Genomic DNA, 27,298 nt, shown 5'->3' with positions numbered 1-27,298 from the left:
CGGAGGAACTGGTTGAACTGGCTGAGGACAGGGGAGTCTGGGCCTGCTGCCCCTGCGACCCAACCCCAGATAAGCAGAGGAAGATGGATGATTGCATATTCTCTAACCTTTACCCTGACATTTAGTAGGACACATCCAAAGTCCTCATTCATTCTAGGTCAGTGAATGTGTAAAGTCCTAGCAACTTTTCAACGACTTCCCAATAGCTTGGAGACCTTATTTCAGACAATAATCTCCCAGCTGGTGTGTACTATCCTGTTGGAAAGCCTGATTAGCCACCTTTACTACCAGCTAGGACGTATCGGTGGGATGAGCAGAGCCTGTTGGGTTCCTGTTCTTCAGCATCATCCCACAGGAGCAGTCTGAAATGCTCCCTGTAGCAGTGAGGAGACTACAGTAGGACAGACTTGAGAAACCTCTCCTCTCCAAGCCCCGCTTCCAAATAATCTGACCAATCAGCAGATTGAATGGCCTCACCTGGTTATTAGTGAAGCCTTGCTTCATTTGTACATTTTCATGTGAAAAGAAACCAAATCAGAGAAAAAACAAAAAAAAACTAAAGAAAATAAAACTCTGAGCTGATTCAGACCAGAGCCAGCTGGTCTAGTCTCCACACGTCTCTGCAGTCATGCTCAAGTCTCTTTATTACATAATCCTGAATTTGACCCAGCTGACATTAATATACACTGCAGGTATGGTTAGTTATGTGATCAGAAACGCCAGCTTGTTACAACTCCAAATGTTTCTCAGAACAAATGATTAAATAGAACAGAGAAGTCACGATGAGGGTAGAGAAGATCAGAACATCCATGATGAAAACACATTCCACAGTTTTAGTGTTTACATTTGATCAGCTTGACATGAGGAGAGGCTGAACCAGATCAGGTGTAGATCACACCTGACTGACAGCCAGAGGGTCTAACTCCTCCGTCAGAACTGATCAGATAAATAAAAACAACATTTTCTGAAACGTTCCAGCCATAAAGACCAGAGTACTGCATACAGGACAGCACAGCGCTGAATAATTAGATCAGGAATGACGATCAGAGGAATGATTCAGAGTCAGAAACAAACATCTTTGGTCAAAGAAAAGAAAAACACACAAAGTGTCCTTTTCTGTAACGGGACAGTGGTTCGGCCTCCAGGTCCCACGTGGACAGACCACAGGTTGACCCTGGTGTGGTTCTGAGAACCGGTCTTCTCCAGAGTTTAAGAGCCATGTTCCCAGTCCGTCTGCTCCACAGACTCTCCTCTCTGAGACAAGAGGAAGGACTCCCATACAGCCAGACACTGGAAGACACAAACGCACCATCATTATCGTCCCAGTCGTCCCAATTAAACCATCAAGATCATCGTCTCTAAACAACCCAGACCTGGGGCTGGTCAGTATCCTCTGCTTTCTCTTGAAAAAATGCCTCGTTACTATGGTTACACATCACAACAACGTAGCCGTTGAGAACCACCTCCAAACCAGAACTCACACATTAAGGCAACGACTTCAATCTGAGCAAAGAGGAGATCTCTCCAAACCAAAACGGCTTCTGCATCTTGTGCAGCTTAATTCTAGAAGATTAATTAGAAATGAGATTATTTCTTGAGTGAAACAAGGACGAACAACGGTGTTTATAGTGATGTACCCGTCTCCAGGAAACACACAAACTCATCAGCCTCTCCAGCTGTTGCTGTTTAGACTCAAATATGTACAGTGTGTGTGTGTGTGTGTGTGTGTGTGTGTGTGTGTACTGCTACAGACAAAACAAATCACTTCCTCATGGTGCAGGAGTGTTCTTGACAGAGAGGCAGTAAAAGAGTGTATCTGACAGATCTTGGTGTGTGAGTTCGGCTCGTTTCTGTCAGAACTCATCGAATACGTCTGACTTGCACCGAGCTAGCAGGGTTTAGAAGTAAAGCAGAGTCACGGCCTGCGAGGTCTCAGTTCAACAACAGATTGTTCTGATCTGATTCCTACCCTTCTCAGAAGGGTAGGAATCAGATCAGGATAGAGAAGAGGTCTCAGTGGTCCAGGAAACCAATCTGAGTCAGAACACACACTCCAGTTTAAACGAGGGAACCAGGAAGAAACACTCAAATGCTTCTGCTCCCGTTGCATGGTTCTGACTCAGGTCCAGTCTGTGGCGTTAGTGGACTGGTTCTCAGTCCTGGACATGAGGGGGTCTGGGTTAGAACCCTCTATGTCTCATCTCTGCTGTTGGAGGATGAAGTGGTTCTGTTCTTCAGCCCAGACCAGGAGGTCCTGGTTCTGACCCAGGGTCTGGTTCTGGAGCAGGTCACAGAATCTTCATTAAACTGCTTTAATGGATCCATTTAGCTCTGATGAACCTCCCTGTGAACGATTTTAATCAGGAACAGTTTATGAAAAGACATCAAATAAAAAAAAAAGATAATTGTATTTAATGCAAACAGCTGCGGCTCTGAGGAGAGCCCAGTGACCGTAACACACCAGCTGCTGCAGGAACCAGCTGATGATCCTGCAGGGTTCTGGGGACCGGTCCCTGAGAAGCTGAAGTCCTGCTCTCACACACACACACACACACACACACACACACACACACACACACACACACACACACACACACACACACACACACACACACACACACACACACACACACGTCCAACCCAACCAGGTGTCCCACACAGCATCCATTTATATCCAATGAAACAAGATCAAGTCCTATTACTAATATTACTGTCATCAGACTTTCATCTGCTTCCACAGGAGCAGCAGAAGAACCACCCTGAACCAGAACCGCAGTCAGATCATTTAACCTAAAGCTCTGCTGCCCTCTGCTGGCAGATCTAACGAAGAACAAATGTAGAAACACGTCTCTATTATATAACGGTACCCCCCCCCCCCCCCACACACACACACACACACACGGCTGCAGCTGGGATTCACACCTGCAACCTCTGCCAGGCACAATAAAGTAATCATTACTACAAGGTTTAACCTCCTATAGTTCCAAAGCTATGGCAGAGCCAAAGTCCATCTCACCACGACTGGGCCCAGAACCAGAACCACCTCCAGACTCTAAACTCAAACAGATTCACACTCATCTGTTTTTTTTTTCTGCTTATTGGTTGGTTTTCCACGATCACCTGACCTCTGAAGCCTTTCCTTGGTCGGAATCTCGTGCTTACCTTCTCATAGTATTCCACATTCCTGTCAGCTGCAGAGACGAAGGCTGACTTGAGGTCAGTTCTCATAACGTTCCTCCAGAGGGTCCAGTCCCCCCTCAGGGCGCTGTTGGCCTGCTCCACTCGGCCTGCCAGATCCTCCACCTCCTCCTGCAGCTGAGACACACACGCACACGCACGCACGCACGGACACACACACACACACACACACACACACACACACACACGCACGCACACACACACACACACACACGCACACACACATTAATATCTGAGAAGTGTATAGGATTTACAGAAAGTGTGCAATAATAGTTGAAAGTAAATCAGGCAGGTGCATAAATTTGGGCAACAAAAAAAGAAATGAACTCAACATTTAGTAGATCCTCCTTTTGCAGAATTCACAGCCTCTGAATCAGCAGAGTTGTATTTAAACAGTTATTGCACATTTTCTGTAAATCCCATGAACTTGTCAAACAGCACTGTGTGCGTCTTCTTTGTGATGTATTCAACAGTAATCTTTCATCCTAACAACAACAGTTTATACAGGAAAATCATGAAGAGTAACACAGCTGCCCAAAGTGTCACCTCCCGCTGTGCCTCACTAACATAAGACGACCAGACCCGGGGGGCTTGTTTGCTGATCATTAAGTAAAGTTCATGTTTTCAGGTGTGAAGGTAGAACGTTTGAGTCTTACAACACAACTAACCTGAAAAACACAAACAACAACAACACAGTGTTGGAACCGTGGGGTTCTTAGGAAAGAGAAATCTAATCTAGATGAGGTCTTCCTGCACCAGGATGTACAAGAGAAGGACCAACAGACACAAACTTCTTCTAATGAGGACGCTGATCTGGTCTGCACAGGGGCTGAGCTGAAAGAAAAATCTCGGCTTGATTACTGCAACAGCTCGTCTCTGAGTCGGGTCTGTCTGCAGCTGGAACTGGAAATGGTTCAGGAAAAAGAGAAACACTAACTCTGGCTTCCCTTAACTGGCTTTCATCCACTCGTGATTTAAATCTGGGTGTTTTTCTGCTGACCTGCAGCTCCCTCTCCCAGGTCAGCAGACCAGATGCTCTTTATGGGTCCACAGACACGATGATAGAAGGTCTAAACTCTGGAATGGTTCCTTCACTTCCTGTTTCTAAATCTTGATAACACAGATTTTACGCCCAGCCTTCCCAGTGCCTGCCTGTTTCATCCTTTGCTCTGAGCTCGTTCTCGTCTTGGCTTTTATGTACAGCTCCTTGGTCAGCTTGTTGTTCCAGTAGTGCTTTAGAAATAGACCGGAAATGGAACCCAACTCTTCTACTGGCCAAGACCAAAACCAGAACTTCCTTCCTCTTTAGAAAGTTTGTTCACATTAAAAACAAAGAAAGGAACAGAGATTTCTAATCATCTGGAAGGTCCAACACCTCCTCGCAACTACCTCCACGTCTTCAGATTCACGCTCCCGGTTCGGTTTGATCTTTCATTTTATCATTTGAACACTTCCTCTCCAGTTAAACATTTGGTCTGTTTGCTTTCAACACTATAAGCAAACTAAGATGCACATTTTCCGCCTGACGTTGGGTCCATGGTTCACACCAGCCCAAAGAAAACGGATTATCACATCAATAAAAACGGAGCTGATTGTTTCTCAGACAATCATCTGCTGATGTTTTAGACTAGCTCTTATCAGCGCGCTCAAGACAGGCAGAACAAAGGTATGCTTTGTCCTGCCTTTACCCCGATATAGAGCATCGGTATGTCTGATGTGTGTGTGAGCGTGTGTGAGTGTGTGTGTGTGTGTGTGTGTGCGAGCTCACTCCTTCTTGTTCGACTCTCCTCGACACCAAGGCCTCGTTCTTCACCTCATACTCGGCCTGGATGTTGTCTCTGCGTCTCATCACAGCCTAAAACCAACGAGTGAAATGGACGTTGTTTCATCAGAACAATCAGAGGATGCTCACTCAGATGCTGTAAAACCTCATTAATTACTGATTATGAATTACTAATTACTAATTATGAATTAGTAAAAACTATCCATAAAAATCTGAACATTTTAGTCCAACTACTCTGAGATCAGATGAGTTCTGATAAATATGTGGGGCGGTTGCTGTTCTCACACAGCGGACGTTTTAATCTTCTGGTGTTTGTTTGAAATTTCTTCCATGGAGGCGCCCCTCTTTACTTAGCGGCGCTTCTGAAACGATATGTCCCATCACGCTCTCTGTGCTCCTCTGATCAGGGCCTGCTAGTTGTCCCTTGTACTAGGTGTCAGACTCGTAGAGACCGGCCTTTATCATTTCTAGCGCTGTCACTCTGGAACCAGCTCCCACAGTCAGTTAAGGTTGGTTTATGCTTGACGCGTCCGCGAGGTCCGCACGGCTCTGCGCGGCAAAATTTCGTCATTTTAACAACCACGCCCCTCCACCGCGCGGTCCAAAAATTTCCGCAACGCGCACCTAGGAAAATTTCTAAGCACGCGGACGGTCGGACGCGGAAAAATATGGCGGACCGGCAAGAACTAGTATGGCAGAGGTTCGTAAACACAGACATTTGTATGATTCAGCTCTCAGAGATCACCGTGATCAACATGTTGTTAATAATTCTTGGAGAGAAATAGCTCGCACTGTCGGAAAAGTCGAGGACGCTGTTAAAAATGCTGGAATGCCATATTGTAAACAACAGTCATTTTTACTTCTACTATGGTGTAGTGTTGGATGCATGCTGTAGAGCTCCATGCTGCCCCCTACAGTTTGGGAGAATATTGGCTCACCGCAGAGACGAACCGCACGAACCATAAACGCTACAAGTTGTGAAGCGCGTTCCAGCCGCGAGCCACATCACCAAGCGGAAAGTAAATGCGTCAAGCATAAACCAAGCTTCAGGCAGTCTACTTCTTTGTTTGTCTTTAAGAGTCACCTGGAAACCCTTTTTTTCATTTAGCATTTCCTGAACATGCTTGAAGTTGGCTTACTTTTATGTAGTTTCGATTTTTTGCTTTTAAGTCTGTTGTTTCATGTTCAATGTTTTAATCTCTTGTATCATGATTGTATTTTATTCTTCAGCACATTGGCCTCCCGTAATGGGTGAGGAAGGCGCTATATGAATAAAGCCTTGATTGATTGGCACAGCAAAGCACCTGTGGACCTAACGCCGATAGGAGGAACAGGTTTAGTGTGTTGTGGATAAGGGGGAAGAAAGAGGTGGAGGCTTTGGTGGCCGAATCCCTGGAACCTTAAACAGGCATTAGGGACACTGACCGTCTCCTCTCTGGTGGAAGGAGCTGGAGCGTGTGGACCAACTAGATGTAGTAGGACTCAGCTCTACACATAGCATCAGCTCTGAGAGTCAGAACCCAACCTTTGTCAAGGACTTGGGTTGGACTTGAAGGGCGTGCTCTGAGAAGGAGACAGAGGGCCAGGATAGGCTTCCCCCTAAGACTCTACCCACTCAATCACACTGTTTACCGCAGGAACAGGGAGGGATCTGCCAACGTCCACTCCTGATGTTGCTGGGCAATGTTTAGAAGCTCTTTAATCCCACTGACACGTATTCCAATGAGGAACCAGAGCCGGGGGATCTAGGAATGGATCAACCTATCTCTATGCAAGCACCCACACCAGGGCTATTCAACTCCGGGCCTTGAGGGCCAGTACCCAGAACGTTTTAATGGTTTCTCTAGTCCAACACACTAGATTCAGTGGTTGAATCACCTGTGCAGCAACTCATCAGGCTCTGTAGAAGCCTGCTGATGTAACCTGGTGACTGAAATCAGGTGTGTTGAAGCAGGGTTAAAACCAAAATGTGCTGGATACCGGCCCTCGAGGCCCAAAATTGAATAGCCCTGATCTACAAAATGGTGGATCTCTGGAGGTTGACAAGGTCCATCCTGTGTGGGCAGCTATGGATGTCATCTGTCTTGACAGATACGTCTCTAACATTGCATGGACATCAGGGGTGGTGGTCCCTATTTTTAAGAAAGGGGGGAAGAGGGTAGGGCTGAACATTCAATCACTTTTGGACCAGGTAAGGTGTGGTTTTTGTAGCACTGATCCAGGGTCTGTTGTGTCAACTTTTCTAGACATCCAGAGTTCCCCCGAGTCACAGTGGAAGCAGCGAGGGGGAGGGGGGCACCGGAGCTGAGCCCAATAGTTGAGCTGACAGAGCTGCACGTTTTGGTTATTTTTCCTTACATGGCTCTACAAGAGCCATAATGATGGCTGTGGCTGTTGTCCCTCTCAGCGCCGTGGGTGAGCAGGGGACAGAGAGACGTCTCCAGCGGCGGATTAGAGTTTACCACGATAACACTAAAGGCTGATGTATACTTCTCAATCAGCTCGAGTCGCGGACTTTATTGGACTTGAAAGTCCAACTTATCTTCTTTTAAAAATGGTTTGAATATTTATGAGGGCACACTGTAATTCCAACAAGCATGTAAAACATGTCAGAGTTGGGTGTTAAGAGTGTCAGACGGCCCAGAAAACCACCCATGCAGCCAGCCTTGGTAAATAATGCAGGGAACACTCTGTATGCATTTTTGTTATTTAATACATCTGAAAGCTATTTTTACCTTCAGTTTTCCTTGCATTATTAGAGTAGAACAAGAAGAACATGTTTTTTTATAAAGTACCTCTAGATAAAAATCACAAGTTGCTTCACAAGCCCCTTGAAATAAATAAAGATTAAAAAAAGGTAATACTGCTTTTAAAGTTTTTATGTATTATTATTTTGTATTTTTAAATATTATATATATATATATATATATATATATATATATATATATATTATAGGGATGTAAGAAAATATTGATATGGCAGTGTATCGTGATATATTTTCCAGCAATATTATATCGATATTTAAAAGCCATGTATCTAATTTTTAGAAGAATTTACATTTGCATTTTTTTCTTTTGGTGCAATTCGAATGCTGACTGCTAGTTGGCAGCAGTGTGCATTGGGTTTTGTTTCCACCATTGTAATGTAAATCCCTTTGTTATGGTTCAGATACCTCACGTTAAACATGTTACGTATCAGTTTGGACTGTTTATTGAAATTCCCTACGATAAATTCAGTCAAAATAAAATTGCTAAGACTGTCTGACTGAATAAGGAGCCTAAGACTCCTCCCCTTCCGGTCGGCTCATGGGTCCCCGGAAGAATGAAAAAATGAATGCAAGTCAACGGGGCTAAAAACGACATTTTCTATTCCGCTTTGCCTTACTCCCTGGATCACATAAATGTTGTACTGCAATTTAAATGAAAACTACTGATAGGTGTTTTGACGGCACCAGTCACCTACTTTGACATTTATCAGCTTGTAAAAGTTCGTAATTAGCATGACTACGCACCAAAAATCGGCACATCGCATTTGTGACGTCACCACATAATCTCCTCTCCCCTAGCGTAGCTGCTACTTACCACATGACCAGATTTATGGTGGTTCTTTCCTCCTGTGGGACATTTGCTGACCTTACAGCCCTTTTGCCTCAGTTTTCTCTGTGTCTGGTTCAATGATGTCATTTTTGTGAAGCACATTTGTAGTCCTGGACTTATTTTCACACAAAACCTAAAATAGCGTTCCCACTGGTCGTAAATAAGCACGTTCTTGGTATCAAAATGCGTCTTTAAAATTAACGGACATCATATGTGAAACCCATGGCACAAAACAAGCGGAATTAGAAAATAGTGTTTTTAGCCCCGATGATTTGCATTCATTTTTTTCGTTCTTCCGGGGACCCGTGGTGCAGAAATAGATGGGCGTGACTTAGGTTCCCTATGAATCGCAATATATCACGATCTATTGCATCATCTCCCATTTATCATGACACGAACCGTATCGCCAGAATTTCACAATACACACCCCCTAGTATATTATTATTCTATTTTGTGAATATTGTTTACTCTAGAACCTTGATTTGAAATAAATTGTAAATTGAACTGAAATCACAATTTCTCCTAGAGAAATTGTGACTTAATCTTTTCCTAAACTCGTTCAGCCCTACCAGAGGGTGTTTCCTAACTACAGGGGATCACACACACCTCAGACTCCATAGAAAGTTCTCCTCCAAGGTACTAGAGAAGAGGTTCTGGTTGACAGGTGATGAAAGTGGGGCATGGAAGTTTGACCAACCAGTCTACAAATGTTTATGAATCTGGAGAAAGAGCATGACCACGCTTGCAGGAGAAACCTGTGGGGAACACTCGAGGAGTATGAGGTGGATGGCCCTCTGCTAGCAGCCATTTACTCCCTCTACCAAGAGAATCCAAATGTTTGCACAAATCACTGATGACTCAAAAACAATTATGCTTTATCCTAACAAAAATGACACTTTTAGATTTTCTGGAAAAATAACAAAACTGGTGATGCCAACATTCCCAAATTAAAAGCTCATCAGTGTCTGCTGAACATGTTGAGATTGCTGAACATGTTGAGATTTATGGTCCAAGTACTGAGGATAGACCTGACCTTAGAGAGACGAAATTAATCCAGCTCTTTTGGTATATTTATCTTTTAGGAGCAGGTATAAAATATTAAACAGGAGGAAGACATCATTTTGTGTTGAAAGAAACCAAACATCACAGCTATTGCTTACCTTCCATTAAAAGTCTAAAGTCAGAATTGTTACAGTGTGATAAGGTGATTCTTAAAAGTGCCATATTTTTATGACAGGATGTCATATTAAGAAGTGAACCCTGTAGATAATAAAGACTAGTAAGTTCCTGGAGAAACTCAGAGGTTTGTACCAAGTAGTGCGGAATATCCAACGACCACTTTACTGGTTCAGGCCTTTCTTAAACACATAAAAGACCAATATGTTAAAGCAGGGATTCCCAAAGTGTGGAGCGCGCACCCCCGGGGGAGCGCAAGCTGCCGCTAGGGGTGCGCGAGGTGAAAAGTGTAATGGCTACCATTAGCGTAGCCAGAAACTCATTTGTCGGTGGGCCTAAGAAAAAGTAAGTGGGCCCAATAAACGTAATTGAAAACAAGTATATTTTTGCGCGTGTGTGTCCTCCGCATGTGCCCTAGCTTCATAATAACAATGCGCCGAGCTTCAGCACTCTGGCCTGCGTGTATCATTCATCCATTCACACAACTGATGGTGATGAGCTACGTGTGGCAGGGGTGAGGAGTGAGCACCACCTCACCCCTGCCACGTGGACCTCAAGGGATAAACCATCAATCCTGCTCAATGGTCAACTTTCCTCGCGGGGTCACCCATAAAGACAGTGGGAGGGTTATATGAAGTTAGAATTTGGTCAAATCGGAACCTGACCAGAATCCCAATCTGTAATGCCCTGCTTTCTGGTCTTCCCAAAAAGAGCATCTCAGGTTTACAACTCCTACAAAATTCGGCAGCACGTGTCCTGATGAAGACCAGGAGACGGGAACACATTACACCGGTTTTAGAATCATTGCATTGGCTCCCTGTATGTTTCAGGATCAATTTTAAGGTTTTTCTAATGGTTTTTAAGTGTCTTAATGGTCTTGGGCCTTCTTATCTCTCAGAACTGCTTTTACCATATAAACCCTCATGGCCTCTGTGCTCCTCTGGAAGGAGTCTCCTGGTCATCCCTAAAGTCAGGACACACACTCACAGCGAGGCATTCTTCCAGTATTTTGGCCCTCGCCTCTGGAACGAGCTGCCAGAGGACCTCAGGGCCGCAGAGAATGTTCATGTTTTTAAGTCCAGGCTCAAGACCCATCTATTTAGGTTAGCTTTTATCTAATTATTTACTACAGTTTTATTTCTCGTTTTACATGATTATATTTTATTGCTTGCTTTGCATATTTCATATGATTATATTTTAGCACAGTTTCATTATTATTTTGCTGTCTATATGATTTTATTGATTGCTTATTTTCTTCCATTTGTCATTTATATTAGCTCTTTTATTTTCACATTTTTACTCATTTTAATCCAGTGTTTTCTCTGTGGGGGCCCTCTGCCCCGGGGGCGGTGGTCAACTTTAGCTTCCTGGGCGCTCTATAGGTAGTGTTTAAGTGGAGGTGGGAGTCTATGCTCCCCCTCCTCTGAGCGCCCTGACTTAGTTGCTGTGGAAGACCTGATGCTGCCGGGACAGACGGCTCCTCTGATGGCGTTTCTTTGCCTTACCTTACTTGGCTCATCTGGACTCAGGCGAATATAAATTTTTACGAGTGTGTGTGTGTGTGCATATGTCTGTTAATGTTTTTAAACTGTTATGGGAATTTGGGGTCATTTTGTAAAGCACTTTGAGTAGTACTTTGTTTGAAAAGCGCTTTATAAATAAAACCTGATAGATTGATTGAATCAGCAATCTGGACACATCTGTGGAGTGGTATCAGAGGTTCTGCTGCATCTTTTAACCTTCCTGAATAAACCCTGTCAGACTGGTGCCACCTGGACTCACCTTCAAAGTGTCGGCACAGAGGACATACTCATGCAGGGTGGGGAGCAGGACTTCAGACAGGTGCTGGATCTGATCCTCAGTTTCCTTACTGCATCGCTCTATGCAGTTGCCTACACCTTTCAATGGTTCTGCCAGCTCTTCTTCCAATTCTGCCCACTGGAGGTAGGAGGGGCTGTACTGCTTCAGTTCGTCCATATACTCTAGATGAGCAGATAGGCAGAGTGAACTGAGCCATGGGATGTTGTTGGATGTAGGAATTAAAAGCACATGTCAGCCAGTTCAACAGAAAACGTCTGGAGGTAGGCTAAAATGCTAGAATTCGCTAGAAGACCATCTCATAAATTTTCTCTGACTTTCAGAGTTTGAACTCAGTCTCCAGGTAAAGTTCAGGTTGAGTTACCAAACTCCTAATTCAGAAATGTTAACTTCCGAGAACAAATTGAACACACCATCTGTCTGTCCCTGTTTATTCACCACAACAGCCCAACTCCACCACACACCCTCTATACCAGAAAACTGGAGCTATAGAACTGTGTTGCTGTTCAAGATAAAGTAAAACATTCTTAAGGTATTCTTTCAAGATCTATAATACAAGGATGAAAACTGGTGAAGTGAACCTAATTCTTATTGAGCTCAGATGCTCTTATTTTGATGAGCTTTACTCCAGTGTGGTGCGTTTTAGTCTGAAGAGGAGAAATAAAATGTTTCCTCTTGAATAGTGTTCAATAACAGTAATCAAGAATAGTTTTAGAATCAAGCCACAAGAAAACATGACTCAGTTAAACAAGTGAAGACGTCTAGGAGAATGAGATCTCTGAGTTAGTTGCGTATACCTTTTTGTTCCTTGATGATCCTTTGGGTGACTTTGTCCACAGAGCAAATTTTAGTACTGAAGTGGTCGATGTACTCCTGCATGACAGTGAACTCCTCTGGCTTAGTCCTCAGTCCTCGCACCGAGATGGCCACAGCCCTCATCGTCTCCCCCATCCGGCTCAGAAAGCCTGGACCCTGTTTCTTGTAGGGACCTAAATCCTGCATGACAGCAGAAGAGCATCAACGCTAACCTGCCTCCAAAACATCAAACCTCTCAAAACGTACATTGGATAAAGGCAATGAATCAACTGGACGATGATGCTTCGTAAGGTACTTGGTCTGGGGATTCAATGGACATGTTTGGAAAGGGTTGAGTTAGAGTTTAAGGCTTCAACGTTGTCTTGTTTGGAATGGGCAGAGTCAGTGGCAGGTCCACTTGACCTCTTGTTTTTGATCATTGTCGTGTTGGAATATTAAAAATTACCCAATAAAATGATCTAAAATGTGACTAAATCTATTAGTTAAAGACAGAAGTAAAGAAAAATAAGTTCATTCTACTTACTTTATCTAAATAACACATAGAACCAGATTATAATGAGTAGAACATACTCAAAGCTACTAGTTTAGTACTGCTGGATTACCAAGTATATGTAATTAACAAACTGAACAATTGTACATGTTGGCCAGAGTGTCCGTTTACAGTTCTGTGCTGTGTTGGCTGCCATCTCTCACTCATTGCGCGTGAGAAACACATTTGAGCCTCTTCACATGCTCTCGCGTAACACCTCCAATTCGATGAAGAATCACCCACCACGCCTTATGGAGGCGACATGGTTAGAGTTAGGTTCTATAGGTAGCTTTTCACAGTGTACCGCTGCAGACAGGTACACATAATCAGTACGGTGGGAATTTATCTTTCATTTGTAGAGTTTAGTCATTTACCACCATCGTGGTTTTTCCGAACCTCACTTGATTATGAGTGTGCTACGTGCTAGCCTTTGGCATTAGATAATCTCGTAGTTTAACTCTCGATCCTAAACCATAATAGACCATTTCTACCTTTTATAATGGTTTTTGTCTTTGCTGGTTTCTCTATTTTCCACCACATCACCTAAATCACCATGTTGAGCACCAGTAGATTGTGTTCAGACTGTGGTGCAAATTTAACAAAGCCTCAAATCAGTCCACAAAGGATTAGAGGAATTTATTGAATCACACCATTCGAGGATCAGAGTCCAACCTTTTTGCACAACTATAAGTGCCCACCCCATATCTGGAAGGTTGCGGGTTTGAGCCCTGCACAATCTTTGGCAGCCGTGTCCTTGGGCGAGACAATTCTCCCTCCTCGTCTTCTGGTGGTGGTCGGAGGGAGCGGTGGTGCCTGTGCTCAGCAGGTTGGCCGGTGTCAGAGCACTTCAGGGCAGCTGTGGCTGCCATGTAGTTTATCAATACCAGTGTGTGAATGTGTGTGAATCAGTGAATGACTGTTAAGTTGTAAAGCACCTTGGGGGGTTGTAGGACTCTAAAAGGTGCTTGATATATAAAGTCCATTTATCATGTATTTAGAAAACAACTTTGTTTTCTACTTTATGCAACTCTGAATGAAAAATCCCCACGGTAAAGTAATCGGAGTTAATGAACATTAGGCTGAAGTGCACATTACCTCATTTAAACATGAGGTAAGTATTAATGTTTCCACTTCTACTGGTGCTCTAAGCTGTCAAAGGAATTCAAAGCCCCGGAAAAAGCATTTTAATCTTCTCGTGACCCTCCACTAGCCGAAGCAATTTGTTAAAGTAAGTATTCACAAAGTACTTCACATAGATTGAAACAAAATAAAACAAAGTCATAAAATCATAAATAGATTAACACCATAAAATCAAAATGCTCTCAAAAAAGAATTAGAGTTGCATCAGAAAAAAATAGTCATAAAATTATAAATTTTCATAAACAGATGAAAGATAAAAAAATTGAGCTAAAAATAAGAAAATAAAAGGGTTAGGTAAAAGCAGCTTTAAATAAAAGGGTAGCTGTTTTTTAAAAGTGTCCAGACTGTCAATGCTACATGAAGATAAAGGAAGATCACTCCAGAGTCGGGGTGCAACAGTCTGGAAGAAGCGATCACTGCGACTTTTGTATCTGGTCTTTGGAACTTCTACAAGGTTCTAGTGTGTAGACCTGAGGGCTCGGGTTGGAGCATAAGGCTTTAACAGTTCAGTAATATAGGGAGGACAGTGTTTCCCCTAGGAGTTGTTCCAGCTGTGGTGGTGGCGGTGGCGGGGGGGGGGGGGGGGGGGGGGGGGTGTAATTATGACATGTCTCATCTTTATGTTAATATTGTTTTATTTGATGCACTCCACTTTGAACTGCACAATCCAGCAACTGCTGCATTTTAATAACTAGTATTAAAGGTGAATACACCAATATTTGCACAAGAATAATTTCTGTTTTAAACTCTCAGTGACACACTTTGCAGGGGGGATTTGGCATTTAATTTTTCTTGGCGTCTAGAAAAACATCTCCTTCTGCCCCCCTTTATTGAAATTCCCTACGATAAATTCAGTCAAAATAAAATTGCTAAGCCCCCCTTTAACTTTCTGCCCCCTTTATTTTGGTCCAAGATCATTACTGGGCTGGCCCTGTTAAACACGTTCTACACCCCTGCTTAGTAGACTTAATGAAGTATTTTAAGCCAGTATAAAAATGACTGAAACACAAATTTACATATTTGGCATTATTGACCAATATCTTTGATTTATTTGTTAAGAACATCAAGATGCATTGCAGTGAACATTATAATTTTTATAGAACATTTTTCTAGTGCAGAGAGGAGACAACCCATAGAAGCACTGCTTTGATATCATTTCAGAGAAAAATAGAACAGGTCAGATGCACCTAATAAATAAAATTACTAACAAACTCAGGAATCTGTTTCTTTGCTTCATTGTTCTGGTGCTGAAAATATCACTAATGCGGATCAAAGGAGATACACAGATGAATGCACCTCTTATTTATTATTTGGAAATTAGTGGGTGTGGTTTACATCAATACATTATTTTAAATCTGAAATTGATATGGACTGATCAGAAGTTGTTTATTTATAAACAATTGTTTATTTGAAAACTATTTACAGAGCAGCCTCAGAACTGAGATTAAATATTTTTGATCACAATAGTAAAGGAACTATTACAGAACAAGTTTTTCAGTAAAATCAGAACATTAATATTTAAGGGCATGAATTAATGCATCTGAACTCATGCAGTAGGAACTAGGAAATATGAAATACTAGAACCAGACACAACTTTTTATTTTATTTTAATTTGATTAAACAGATTTTTTCCTAACGTTGTTGGCATTTTTCCCCACACAGAGTTAAACAAAACAATGTTGGTTAAGGTGTGTGTGTCTGAGAGAGAGAGAGGGAGAGAGAGTTAAAATCATTTTAAAAAACCCGACTGGAGCGGAGGCAGTGACCGACGCAGCACGAGCCGTTTTCAGCTCTGTCTTTTCAAATGCACCATGTATGTTGCAAAAAAAAATTACTTTAAATATTGAACTGAAAAAGAGGCGAGCTGAAGAAAACGTAGGGAGTACTGAAGAAACGTAAGAGACAGTGAAGCAAGCAGAGAGAGATACGTTACTCTGTGTGTGGGCGTGGATGCCTGGGCCGAGCTGACTGAGCTCCCGGCTGCAGAGTTTTGTGTGTAGGGAGGGGAGGGCGCTCTATGTGACTGGCCAATCACAGAGCATGAAGACAGTCAGTTACCCAAAGAGGATTTTCCTTCAGCACGATTACAAATATTCACGAGTTTTACACTCGTTTCATGCTCGTATTCATCAAAAATGCTTTATCCGTACGCTCATCCCTAGCTGCAACCACCCTGCCCTGCCTCCTCCTCCTTGCTGCCTGCCGGCTGTGATCACAAGCAACAACAGAGTAGTTACCGCTGCTTCTTTGGGAAACGGTGCAAAAAATAACAATAAAAAATATATTTAAAAAAATCAATAAAACTTGGGATCTTGTAGGCGTGACGGTGAGATTTCAGCCGTGGCAGGCCGCCACGGCTACGCCTATGTAAGGGAAGCACTGGAGGAGCTTGACCATGTAGAGCATTGAAAGTTGTAATCAGGATTCTAAAATGAACTCTAAAGTTAACGGGTAACCAGTGGAGAGACAAGTAATGTGTGCTCTTCTGTTTGCTCCAGTTAGGAGCCTCACTGCAGAGTTCTGGACCAACTGAAGGCGGTCAAGGGCTTTTTTGTTAAAACATGTGAAAAGTGTGTTACAGTGATCTAGACGGGAGGAGATAAAGGCATGGATAACCAATTCATGTTTTGAAACCAACCTTCGCAGGTTGGAGATATTTCTTAAATAATAAAAAGAGTTTCGGACCAAAGTTTTTGAGTGGCCTTCAAGAGACATTGATTGGTCAAAAGTAACACCCAAATTTCTTAAGTTCATCTTGACGGCAGAAGAAAAACGACCAGTGTTGGGAGTAATGCGGTACAGAAGTAATTAATTACTGTAATGCATTGCTTTTTGCTGTAATGTGGTAATGTAAGGCATTACAGGGAAAGAAAATGGTAATATTTACTCGGTACAATTGTCAGTAACGCAGTAATTACAATGTATTTTAAACCCAGAATCAAGATATGTTTCTTAAAAATTCAAATTGCGGGAAACCCGAAGAAAGATCCAGTATATGCATATATTACGTCATTTATGGACTCAGCTTTGCGGGCAGAGAGGACACCGCGGTAACGGCTCAACTACTCCAGCTGCGTCCTCCACGCGGCCGCTGCAACATTCACAAAATCGCTCCACTAAAACAAAATAGTTCACCTGCGATCGTTCATATCAGCGCATATTCTCTGTTATTCTGTACTTTTCTGACGTGCTTTGCCTCATCTGAGTTAATCTGGGCCCCGGTGATTTTAACTCATTACTGCTGGAGCGCCGCGCATGTGAAGATCCCTCTGGCTGATCGTTAGAAAGTAGGAAATCTAGGAAACAGTTTTTTCTGGAAGATGGAGAAAACATGCAGCATGCAGGAAGGTTAGAGAGAGAAAGGGCAGGAAATTATTCAAATAAAATCAAGAAATCAAACAAAGTGCTTGAAAAGAAAAAAAGTAGGTAGATTTATCCCCAATACCCATTTTTACCAGTGAAAAGCAATAATATATAAGCATTTAATATTTATACATGTGATAGAATCAGATCACCCCAGAAGCCAGTCCCACATCCAGGGCCGTATCAAGGCATTTGGGGACCAAGGCAAATATAGGCTTGGAGCCCCCACCACCTTACTCTCTGCTCAGTTAATCTAAGATGGCAGCGTGCTGAGAGTACAGATTGTTGTTTCATTTATGTCATAAACAATCCTTCTAAAGAACTGTTTTTAACAGCAATCCTAGCTCAGACACAACATCACCTTCCACCGGATGTGTCATGAGTTCACCAGGCATCAGATTACCAAACTCATATTGAAGTTGTTTTGTTGAAAGTAACTTAGAGTAATGCAAAAGTAGTGTAATACCTTACATTTTAAAATCAGTAATATTGTAATGTAATGAATTACTTTAAAATGAGGGTAACAAGTAATAAATAATGTATTACAGTTTTGAAGTAACTTGCCCAACACTGAAAACGACCAAGTTTTAGACTAATCAGGGGAACCATGCTCTGAGGGGCAATGATCAGACATTCAATCTTTTCAAAGTTTAACTGAAGGAAGTTTTCTTCTAGCCAGCTGGTGATAGCTGATAGACACTCTTGTAATTCAGACAGTTTGTAGAACTCAGAATCCTTAAAGGAGCAGTACAGCTGAATATCATCTGCATATAGGCGATAAGAGACATTATGAAAAGAATCAAGTATCTGTCCAAGAGGGTGTATGTACAGTAGAAACAACAGTGGACTCAAAACAGAGCCTTGAGGTACCCACAGTGATGTCACTGGAAACTTTAAGCAAAGCTGTTTCTGTTGAATGCTTTTTACGAAAACTGTTGTGTAGTTCCAGAAAAGTAATCAATTGATCTGCCACAACCTTTTCCAATATTTTAGAGATAAAGGGTAATTTAGAAATGGGTCTGTAATTTTTAGGCTGAGATGAGTCCAAACTTGTTTTTTTAAGGATAGGTTCATTAACTGCATGTTTGAAAACAGATGGTAAAGAACCAGATTGTAGGGATAAATTAATGAAATCTACAATGCATGGGCCAGTTTGGTCAAACATCCTGATTAACAAGGTAGTAGGAATAAAATCAGCAGGGCATGAGGTTGGGTTCATGTGTTTCTGAATGAGGCAAATGTCCTGGAAATCTACAGGAGTAAAGACAGACCATGATTGAGAGGGACAGGGTTGGATGGGGGGTAGGAAGTAGATGGGGGTGAAAAACTTGCCCTGATATTTCTGATTTTATTCTCAAAGAATGCTAGAAAGTTGTTACAGTCAGACCTTGAGTAAACTGGCATAAGAGGGGCGTGAGGTGAAACAATCTGGTTTATGGTGTCAAACTGGACTTTAGAGTTATTTTTGTTTACAGCAATCAGGTGAACAAAGTAAGTGGCCCTGGAAGTTTTCACCATCTCATTCAGAGATAATATCAGTTCTTGTGCAGCCTGTGACTTTCTAATCTAGTTTACTTCCAACGTCTCTCGGCTCTGCGGCATGTCCTTCTGAGACTGTAAATATTTTGATTAATCCAGGGACGTTTTCTCTTGCTAGAAAAAGTAACATGCTTAACAGGAGCTACTTTATCTAAGATGCTGCAGCATTGTTTATCCAATGACTGGATGAACAAGCTTGGATCATCACCCTGAACTGAGCTGCTGTCAAATAATCTAGAAAACCCATCCACTGCTGACTGACTAATGATACGTCTCTTTGATTTTAGGTCGTGAGGGACAGATTCAACATTAGATAAGACATTAAAAAAAATGCTGCGGTTATGAGTGTGCTATTTGGCTTGGTGTGGCTTGCTTGAACACATTTTATTTGGTTAAAATAGTTTTAAGTCTACTTGAAAATGAAGACAAATCCAACATCTGGGGACTTCCTGATCCAGGTTCTCTTGAATTTAAAAACTACAATCTGGAGTTTTCCGCCTTTCAGAATTTATGTAAAACAGATTTTCTTACCCTGTACTGCGGTATAACCCCAAAATTCCACTACCTCCACTCCGGCACGAGCTCCGCAGCAAAATCGGTCCCGTTGTAGTCAATCAGATCTGTTCCACTACTGCGGCAGTGCGCCACAGTGCGCCGCCCGCCGTTCCCCCATCCGGCAAAAATAGGATTGATTCTATTTTTGCCGGACGCCGGAGCACCTCCGCAGTCAATGGGCAGAAATCACAACCGCCCAACAGGAACGGGAGCAAGCACAGCTTCCGTTTTTCACAATAAATCGATAAACAAAAAGCGCTTTTTGTTTCATATGCACAGGTTTAACAACTTTTAACAACTATCAATGGCAGCTGAGCTTTAAATGCACAAAAATAAGCCATAAATACAGTTTCCACTATCAAAGTAGTCACACTTTGTTGATCCAAACACTGCTGATCTCTCAACACAAATGATGGGCAGATTGAACAGTTCATTTCGATGCTCCTCCCACACAACGGGTGTTTGGATCTAACTTCTGCGTTTATTGCTCGGACTGTATTGCAAGATCTCGAAAATCCCGCGCATGCTTGTTTGCCCACCTCAGGTCTCCGCACCGGTACCAGTAAAAATCAAGTTTGGAAGAGAGCGGCTGCGGAAGGCGGGGGCGGACTGGAGCGGAGGTAGTGGAATTTAGGGGTAACGTAGGTAATAGGTCAATTTTATTCATTTTGTTGTTAAGCCCATCTCGCAGAGCCCCATGCAATTTGAACAGCGCACCACTCAGCATTAGCCAATAGCGTTAGACATCCGCTTATGTCACAGAGTGGGCAATAACACTTGTGGGCGTACCAAGACATATGCAGGGTTGGCGACCTGCAAGCAAGTCTTTAACATTTTTAAATAAATAAATAAATAAATATTTATTAATTAGTTATTATAATGATATGAATAACAACATGAGAAAAATAATTGTTAAACAGTGTGTTTTAACAATAAAAAACGGTGTGGGAAACGGTGGCACAGGAGTTAAGTGCTCGCCCTGTAATCGGAAGGTTGCAGGCTCGAGCCCCACTCAGTCAGTCGCTGTGTCCTTGGGCAAGACACTTAACCCACGTTGCCTGCTGGTGGTGGTCAGAGGGACCGGTGGCGCCAGTGCTTGGCAGCCTCGCCTCAGTCAGTGCGCCCCAGGGCAGCTGTGGCTACATCGTAGCTCATCCCCACCAGTGTGTGAATGTGTGAATGACTGATTGTGTTGTAAAGCACCTTGGGGGGTTCCAGGACTCTAGAAGGCACTATATCAAATACAGACCATAGACCATTTAGTTCTGTTGGCTGGCTAGAGATGCTTGGACTGTAAATATGGAAGTGGGGGGAACAGCTGGTTCACACGCTGGTGGGGATGAGCTACCATGTAGCCACAGCTGTCCTGGGGCGACTGACAGAGGCGAGGCTGCCAAGTACAGGTGCCACCAGTCCCTCCAACCATCAGCAGGCAACGTGTGTTAAGTGTCTTGCCCAAGGACACAACAGCAGCATTCTCTATCTGGAGCTAGGATTTAACCTACAACCTTCTGAGTGGACAACCCACTCTCCCTCCTGAGCTACTGCTGCGGTTCTCCCCATTTTACCCCCACTGCACTGGCTGCCTGTTCAGCTTTCTCAGTCTGCTGAGCTTTTAGAACTAAAATATTTCAAAGTAAAACCTAAAAAAAAAAAGATTAAACCTAGACATGAGAACACACACCTGAGCGGTGAGGAAAGCTTTGAAGTGCTGGCTGTAGGACAGGACAGGATGCTCACAGATCTTGTTGAGGAAGCGGTGCAGGGCTTTCCTCCGGGTCTCGATGAAGTCATCGTTGAAACGCTCCACCATGCCTTTCATCACAAACTTCTCTGGGAGAGGCTGAAGCCAAACAAACACTTCAGTACAAAGCATCTAATGTTATTGTTTTACAGGAAGTGCTGGTCCCCAACATGAGACTCCTCTGACTGAAAAAGCTTGGTGTTCAGGTCTGGCCTGTTCTGACGAACATGTACTTATGCTACATATGCACATTTACACACGGCAGATCCTCCCAGGCTCAGAGGATCAGACCTTTGGTCTCCTGAAGCTTTACTTCCAGTGCCCTCTCTGATTTTACGCTGCCAAGTCATGACACTTGTTCTGCGGTGTGGTGCAGATGTGTGGTACCTACATGAACAATCAGTGTTGGGTAGTTCTCCTCCAGCCGGCTTCGGAGCCACACAAAGTCCTGGTAGCGCCGATGTACTTCATATTCGCTGGAGTCAAATTCACTCCGGCTAGTCTGGAGAAACATCAAACACCTGTTTCACTTCTTAGTGTTCATCCACCCTGAACCATCCAGGTGCTTCACTGGCAGGAGATTCCATCAGCCGGTGTGTTTTTAGAGGGCAGTTCTAGGATCTGACCTTTAGGGCGGCTTAGTCCCCAGTGAGCAGCCATCAGCAGCTCTTGGAAGGAACAAGGGGTGGCCATGTTTATTCCAGCTTTAGATCTTTTCAAACAGGCTAAAGTTTTCATACCATAGCTGGTTCAATACAGAGTGATGGGATGATGAAGACTCAAAAACAGACCAAACGCATTAACTCAACCATGTCAAAGTACCCCGGTCCTGCAGAACTGAGAGCAAATTCAGTAAAATCATTAAATGTTGTGTCTACTGCTGCTAATTAGGATGTTTTCATGTAAAATAGGATCTGGTGTACAGAACTGAGTCTGCACAAGCCACAGAATTACTAAACATTCAAAAATAAAAACAGCATGGCCACCTTGTGTTTAGTCTGAACTCTGAACTGATTTCACGTTCAATGGTAATAGAAAACTAAAATGCTTTTGCTGTTTAATGCTGACGTTTCAGCGTCTGACGCTTGGTAAAGCAGGTGATCATCTGAGGATCACTTCGCCTCAGATGTCAGAAAACCAAAACAAGTCAAGGAAGTGCTGAAGCACCACTGGTTGGTTCTGCTCAGACTGACCTTGGTCACCACTCTGTACGTGATGAAGGTCTCGATAGCAGTGATGTGGCTCTCTGGGTTGTCGACACAGACAAAGATGTCTTTAGTTTTGACATCCTGGTGATCCTCCTCATCCTCTTCCAGTTGGTACTGGTTGACCATTGATCCAGGAGAGTTGGGCATGGTGCCTCCATCAGCCAGGGTGGTGTTCTGGATGGAAATGAAAGTAGAAGCTACTGTAGAGCAGGAGAAGCCACAGAATCTGGTAAAATCCAGAGATGACCCAACAAAACGGAGTTACTGAACAAGACGGACATATTTCACACTTTAGAATGAAAGGTGTGTGTGTGTGTGTGTGTGTGTGTGTGTGTGTGTGTGTGTGTGTGTGTGTGTGTGTGTGTGTGTGTGTGTGTGTGTGTGTGTGTGTGTGTGTGTGTGTGTGTGTGTGTGTGTGTGTGTGTGTGTGTGTGTGTGTGTGTGTGTGTGTGTGTGTGTGTGTGTGATGACACGTTGGTACAGTGAGTTGAGGTGAAGGTCTGCTACGGACTTCCATCATGAAACCCTTTACAATTAAAACCAGAATTTCCATCTTTGGTTTGATAGAACAACTTCTCAGTAAGTTTTCTCTGAGTGAAACCTACCAGAACCACAAGAACACGTGTTTGGACCTTAGACAACTGGTTTGGACTTGGAAAACTACTATCTGACTGGAACAAAGAGGCTAGCATTAGCCTCAGTTAACAGTTTCACATGAAAACCCATCAGCAGAAGAGACGTGGACGTGGGTTTATTAAAGACTTTAGCAGAAGGAAATGTGTGTGTATGCGCACGCGCACACACACACACACACACACACACACACACACACACACACACACACACACACACACACACACACACACACACACACACTCAGAACTTCCTGAACTGGACATTAAAGCAAACGGACTCATCAAAAACCCTGTAGATGTGTTGTTGTCATATTCAAATTATAATGCTTATGCAAACATCAGAGCTGAAAACCTGCTGAGTTCACAGATATTCGACACTCGTCCTCTTCATCGTGAGGCTGTAAACACAGCTATGTCTGCAGCGTTAGCACAGAATCACCGTGACCGGAGCCAAACTTGACCAAAACCAGACACCTTTACACCAAGTGTTTTGGTCAGGGCTGAAGCAACAGGAATGTTTACCTACCAGAGCAGCCAGGGGCAGCAGATTAAGCTGGAGTTCAGGTTTCAACACCCAGCTTCTGCAGCTAAAGGTCTGACTGCAACACAAGTCCAAACCCAGCTCCTCTGTTCCACTGAGCAAGAGGAAAGAATTCCACCATCATTAGCTGCAGCTGCCTTCTGACACACCAGCGAAGACTGAACATGAGGCGAAAAACCTTAAACAGTTCAGTTTACTCTGAAGACTCTTTATCAGCTAAATAAGAACAGAGTGTGTGGATCAGACCAACAAGCTGTAAAGTAAACAGATCCTCAAACCCAGGTCCTCCAGGGCCAACATCCAGCATGTTCTGGAGGTGTCTGTGGTCCACCACAGCTGTTCGACAGCACCTCAGCTACAGAAACCATCTAGCTAGCCTGCTAGATGGTGCCTGATCTCCTTTCTCCTCTCGCTCTCACGCCCTTGTTCACATTAATGCACACAGTTGATAGAGCTGCAATCAGACCTGTAGCTTCTGTTGTAAAAATGTGTTTTGTTCTCATATTATGTGATTATAATGCTAGCCTGGTAAGCCATCTGATTTTAGCGACTGCAACGAGTCTTCTACATTTATACGCTGGTTTAAAACACGATATCCAATAAAATATCTATGTCGTGTTAGTGCCACCTACTGGTGGTGCTGAGTAAAGTGCTCTGGGGTTCGCATGCCTTGTTTGAGCAGATGACTGAGACACAGAGGCTGCTGGAGACCGAAAGCTGGAAAACCATCTAAGGACAAAATAAAGTGTGAATAACAAGAAAAACGGAACATGTTGCCTGCGGTTGCTCTGAAAGGCTCACATTTAGGCTTGTGTACTTATTAGAGTATTATTATTTTTCTACTTTATTTTTAAATTTCAAAATTGACTATCTTCTGTAAAACTTGGAGAAGGTACTGAATGATTGTTTTGGAATAATGGTCATTTTTCAACTGTTCATATTTAAGTATTTTTTTCCACCAGCTGCCATTGGGCTACTCCTTTAAATGGGAAATTGTGGCTTCCCTTTTTACCAATAGGACGAGGCAGAAACGCTAGTCCATTTCTGTTTATGCTAATGTTTCGGTATGCTGGTGTGTTTTCATATTGTTCTATACTTGAGTTGTCTCTGCGGATGAGCATTTGATTGATTCCATCTTTGTTCTGTCAGGATTGTGTTTTATAGCAATCCTGTAAACACACACACACACACACACACACACACACACACACAAGATAAAAGAAAGGAAACCCCGTGTGTGTGTAAAGTTAAAGGCTGTTTAAATCTGGACTTTAATCCAGAAAACCACCTGACATTTTGATTTGATCAATCTGCGTTAACAGATCACCGCTGAGGATAAAAGCAGAGGAAAACATTAAACATCACCTGCCTAAGTACTCTACAGCAGGTTAGATGTGAACACAAACCTCCTGCAAATGTTTTATTCACTGCATCTGTAAATTCTCACAACCAGTTCTTCAATTATTTGCGCTTTTAGTCAGAAATGCTGCCATAACCTCTGTAATCAGTTTAAAATGTGAGGAATGGAGCTGTAACCATCCATCAGCTGTAGGACACACCGGTCCCGGTTCGGTTCTGAAGGCCTCAACACCATCTCCCATTCATCTCCGCCCCTCGTTATAAATGTAGATTCACTCACTTTAAAAAGCAAGCCAACATCTTCGGACAGAACTGACGAAATCAGCTCACCAGGGTGAGCCGAACTGACGACAGAACCACTTGTTTTAGTATAAATAAAGAATCTGATTAAAGTTTTTAGGTCCTGCCAACTGATCCCCCAATCACTCCGAATCTGAACGGAGTTTGGCGGAAAGCTGAATACTCTGGAGTCAGCACGGACAAGACTTTTATTTTGAAGAGTCGCCTGATTCTAGACGTTCTGAGGGAATGCTAAGTTTCTGTTTTTTAAGTCGTTATGTGTTAAGTTAAAAGTTACAGAGAGATGAGGCTAAAGAGCAACCAGAGCAAACCAGACTGAGGGAGTTTATTCGGTTTAAAGGAGCTCCGCTTTACCTTACTGTAAACCTCCAGGTCTTCGTCCTCGTCCAAGTCCAACATGTGGTCTGAGATGTCCGCAGGGACCGTGTGTCCACTCATAACACTGTCCAACTTTTACAAATCAGCTGTCTACTCCGAGTCAAACTTCCTGCACAAGTTTTGTGAGACAAACACAAGAGGTTTGGTGGAACAGCACTTCCTGCAGGGTCTTTCAAAATAAAAACATCTGGTCTGCCTAAGGAGTTTCCTCAGATCTCAAACTGCTAAACGCTCACGAACACTGATCTGAAATATAGTATTATATTATAATGTATTTGAAACAAGAAACTCGCTGATAGCTGAATATGACATATCTGATGTTTGGAATTAGTTCTTTTTCACTAGGTGCTCATTTTCATTAGACCACTCATCATCATCATCATCATCATCATCATCATCATCATCATCATCATCATCATCACCACTGATGGGGGGGGGGGGGGGCACACTTGCCTGATGACAAGTGGTAGACCATTCCACACTCTAGGGCAACTAGGTTGAAACCGGGTCCAACTAACAAACACTGATCAGCCAATCACAAAGGCAGCATGGGAAGATGATGGCACCGAAGCCCCTGTAGATGAAGAGATCACCTACTGACAAAGTATGGAAAACAAACAAGAGAACCTTGAAATCTATCCTAAAACAAACATGAAGACAAGGAAGGTCAGTCAAGATGGTGTGACCTGTTTAGTTCCAGTCCAAAATTTCACTGCCAAGTGAAGCACCTGTTGCTTATCTGCAGGTGTCACACACAGTAGTCCTGGTGTGATGTTATGAAGTATGGACTCCATCTGATTACCTTTAGCAAGGTGATGGGAGGTGAAAAAAAAACATGACACATATTGAGCCTGTCAGACAGGTAGTGTTTTCTTTAACATTTAGGTCAACTTGGTCATTTTAATTGAATAAAGTTAGGTCGCAAACCAGTTATTCCTGGGGCCAATGAACAGGGATTTTATATTTTCTGACAATTAGTTTTGGGCTTTTTTCAGGGATTTAGTAAAGAAGAGAAAACACGAGCAGCCATTTCTGTTCTCATGTGACTTATTACAGGGAAAATAACATGAAATCTCTAATGCAGATTTGACTGGTTGCTAGAAACTAGTCAGTAATAAAACAAATTTCAGTGATTCGCCAACCCAGTATCCGAAATTATTTATGCTTTTATTTGGAAAATAAATATACCAGACTTCCGGTTACACACCATTTTTGCTTTAGATTCAGGACCGAACGGAAATGCGGAAGAGACCGATTCAACCGTCTGAGACGCACTGGCGCAAGAATCTGGCCTCAGTCTGGGACAGAGGTAAAACTGTCAGGGAGGTTTGAAATAAAAGTAAATGCAATCCCAGATGCCAGATGTTCCAATGTTAACATGATGTGTGTGGAAAGGCCTCGTATTTAAAAGCACGGATGTCGGAGGTCCAGAGTAAAACCTTAAATTTACCAGAAAAATAAGATCTTTAACTGATAGATAAATGTTTGTTTCCAAAAGTAGTGCTGCATTCAGGGACAATCAATGGGGCCATGGCTTCAAAGGAAGAATCTGAACATGAACGTGTGCAAAGATAACACGAACAACACACAATGAGGAATTATTAAGTTAATAAAGTGGGT

At 42.9% G+C, this 27,298-nt stretch overlaps 1 protein-coding gene across 1 annotated transcript; it reads right to left on the bottom strand.

The window, feature by feature from the left end:
- Window positions 1-626: 626 nt before the first annotated feature.
- snx7 (sorting nexin 7) lies at window positions 627-25,925 on the bottom strand. The gene is made up of 9 exons (XM_015954815.3): window positions 25,655-25,925; window positions 22,451-22,639; window positions 21,649-21,759; window positions 21,198-21,356; window positions 12,369-12,567; window positions 11,536-11,735; window positions 4,967-5,053; window positions 3,163-3,315; window positions 627-1,290 (listed from the first exon to the last, which is right to left on the bottom strand). Exons 1-9 carry the CDS (start codon window positions 25,736-25,738, stop codon window positions 1,210-1,212), a joined length of 1,263 nt encoding a protein of 420 aa, XP_015810301.3. The 5' UTR covers window positions 25,739-25,925; the 3' UTR covers window positions 627-1,209.
- Window positions 25,926-27,298: the final 1,373 nt, after the last annotated feature.

This window comes from Nothobranchius furzeri, chromosome 7, assembly GCF_043380555.1.
Source record: "Nothobranchius furzeri strain GRZ-AD chromosome 7, NfurGRZ-RIMD1, whole genome shotgun sequence".
NCBI lineage: Eukaryota > Metazoa > Chordata > Actinopteri > Cyprinodontiformes > Nothobranchiidae > Nothobranchius > Nothobranchius furzeri.
This window is presented reverse-complemented; position numbering and strand designations above follow the sequence as displayed.

Bases quoted from the DNA above. Each gene is read 5' to 3' on its own strand.
- snx7 (XM_015954815.3), bottom strand. From the start codon at position 25,738: ATGAGTGGACACACGGTCCCTGCGGACATCTCAGACCACATGTTGGAC. The intron at 5,054-11,535 runs GTGAGTCCAGGT...CGTTGGTTTTAG, and splicing joins TCTGTGCCGACACTTTGAAG to GCTGTGATGAGACGCAGAGA. The intron at 3,316-4,966 runs GTGAGCTCGCAC...TGTGTGTCTCAG, and splicing joins GGAGAGTCGAACAAGAAGGA to CTGCAGGAGGAGGTGGAGGA.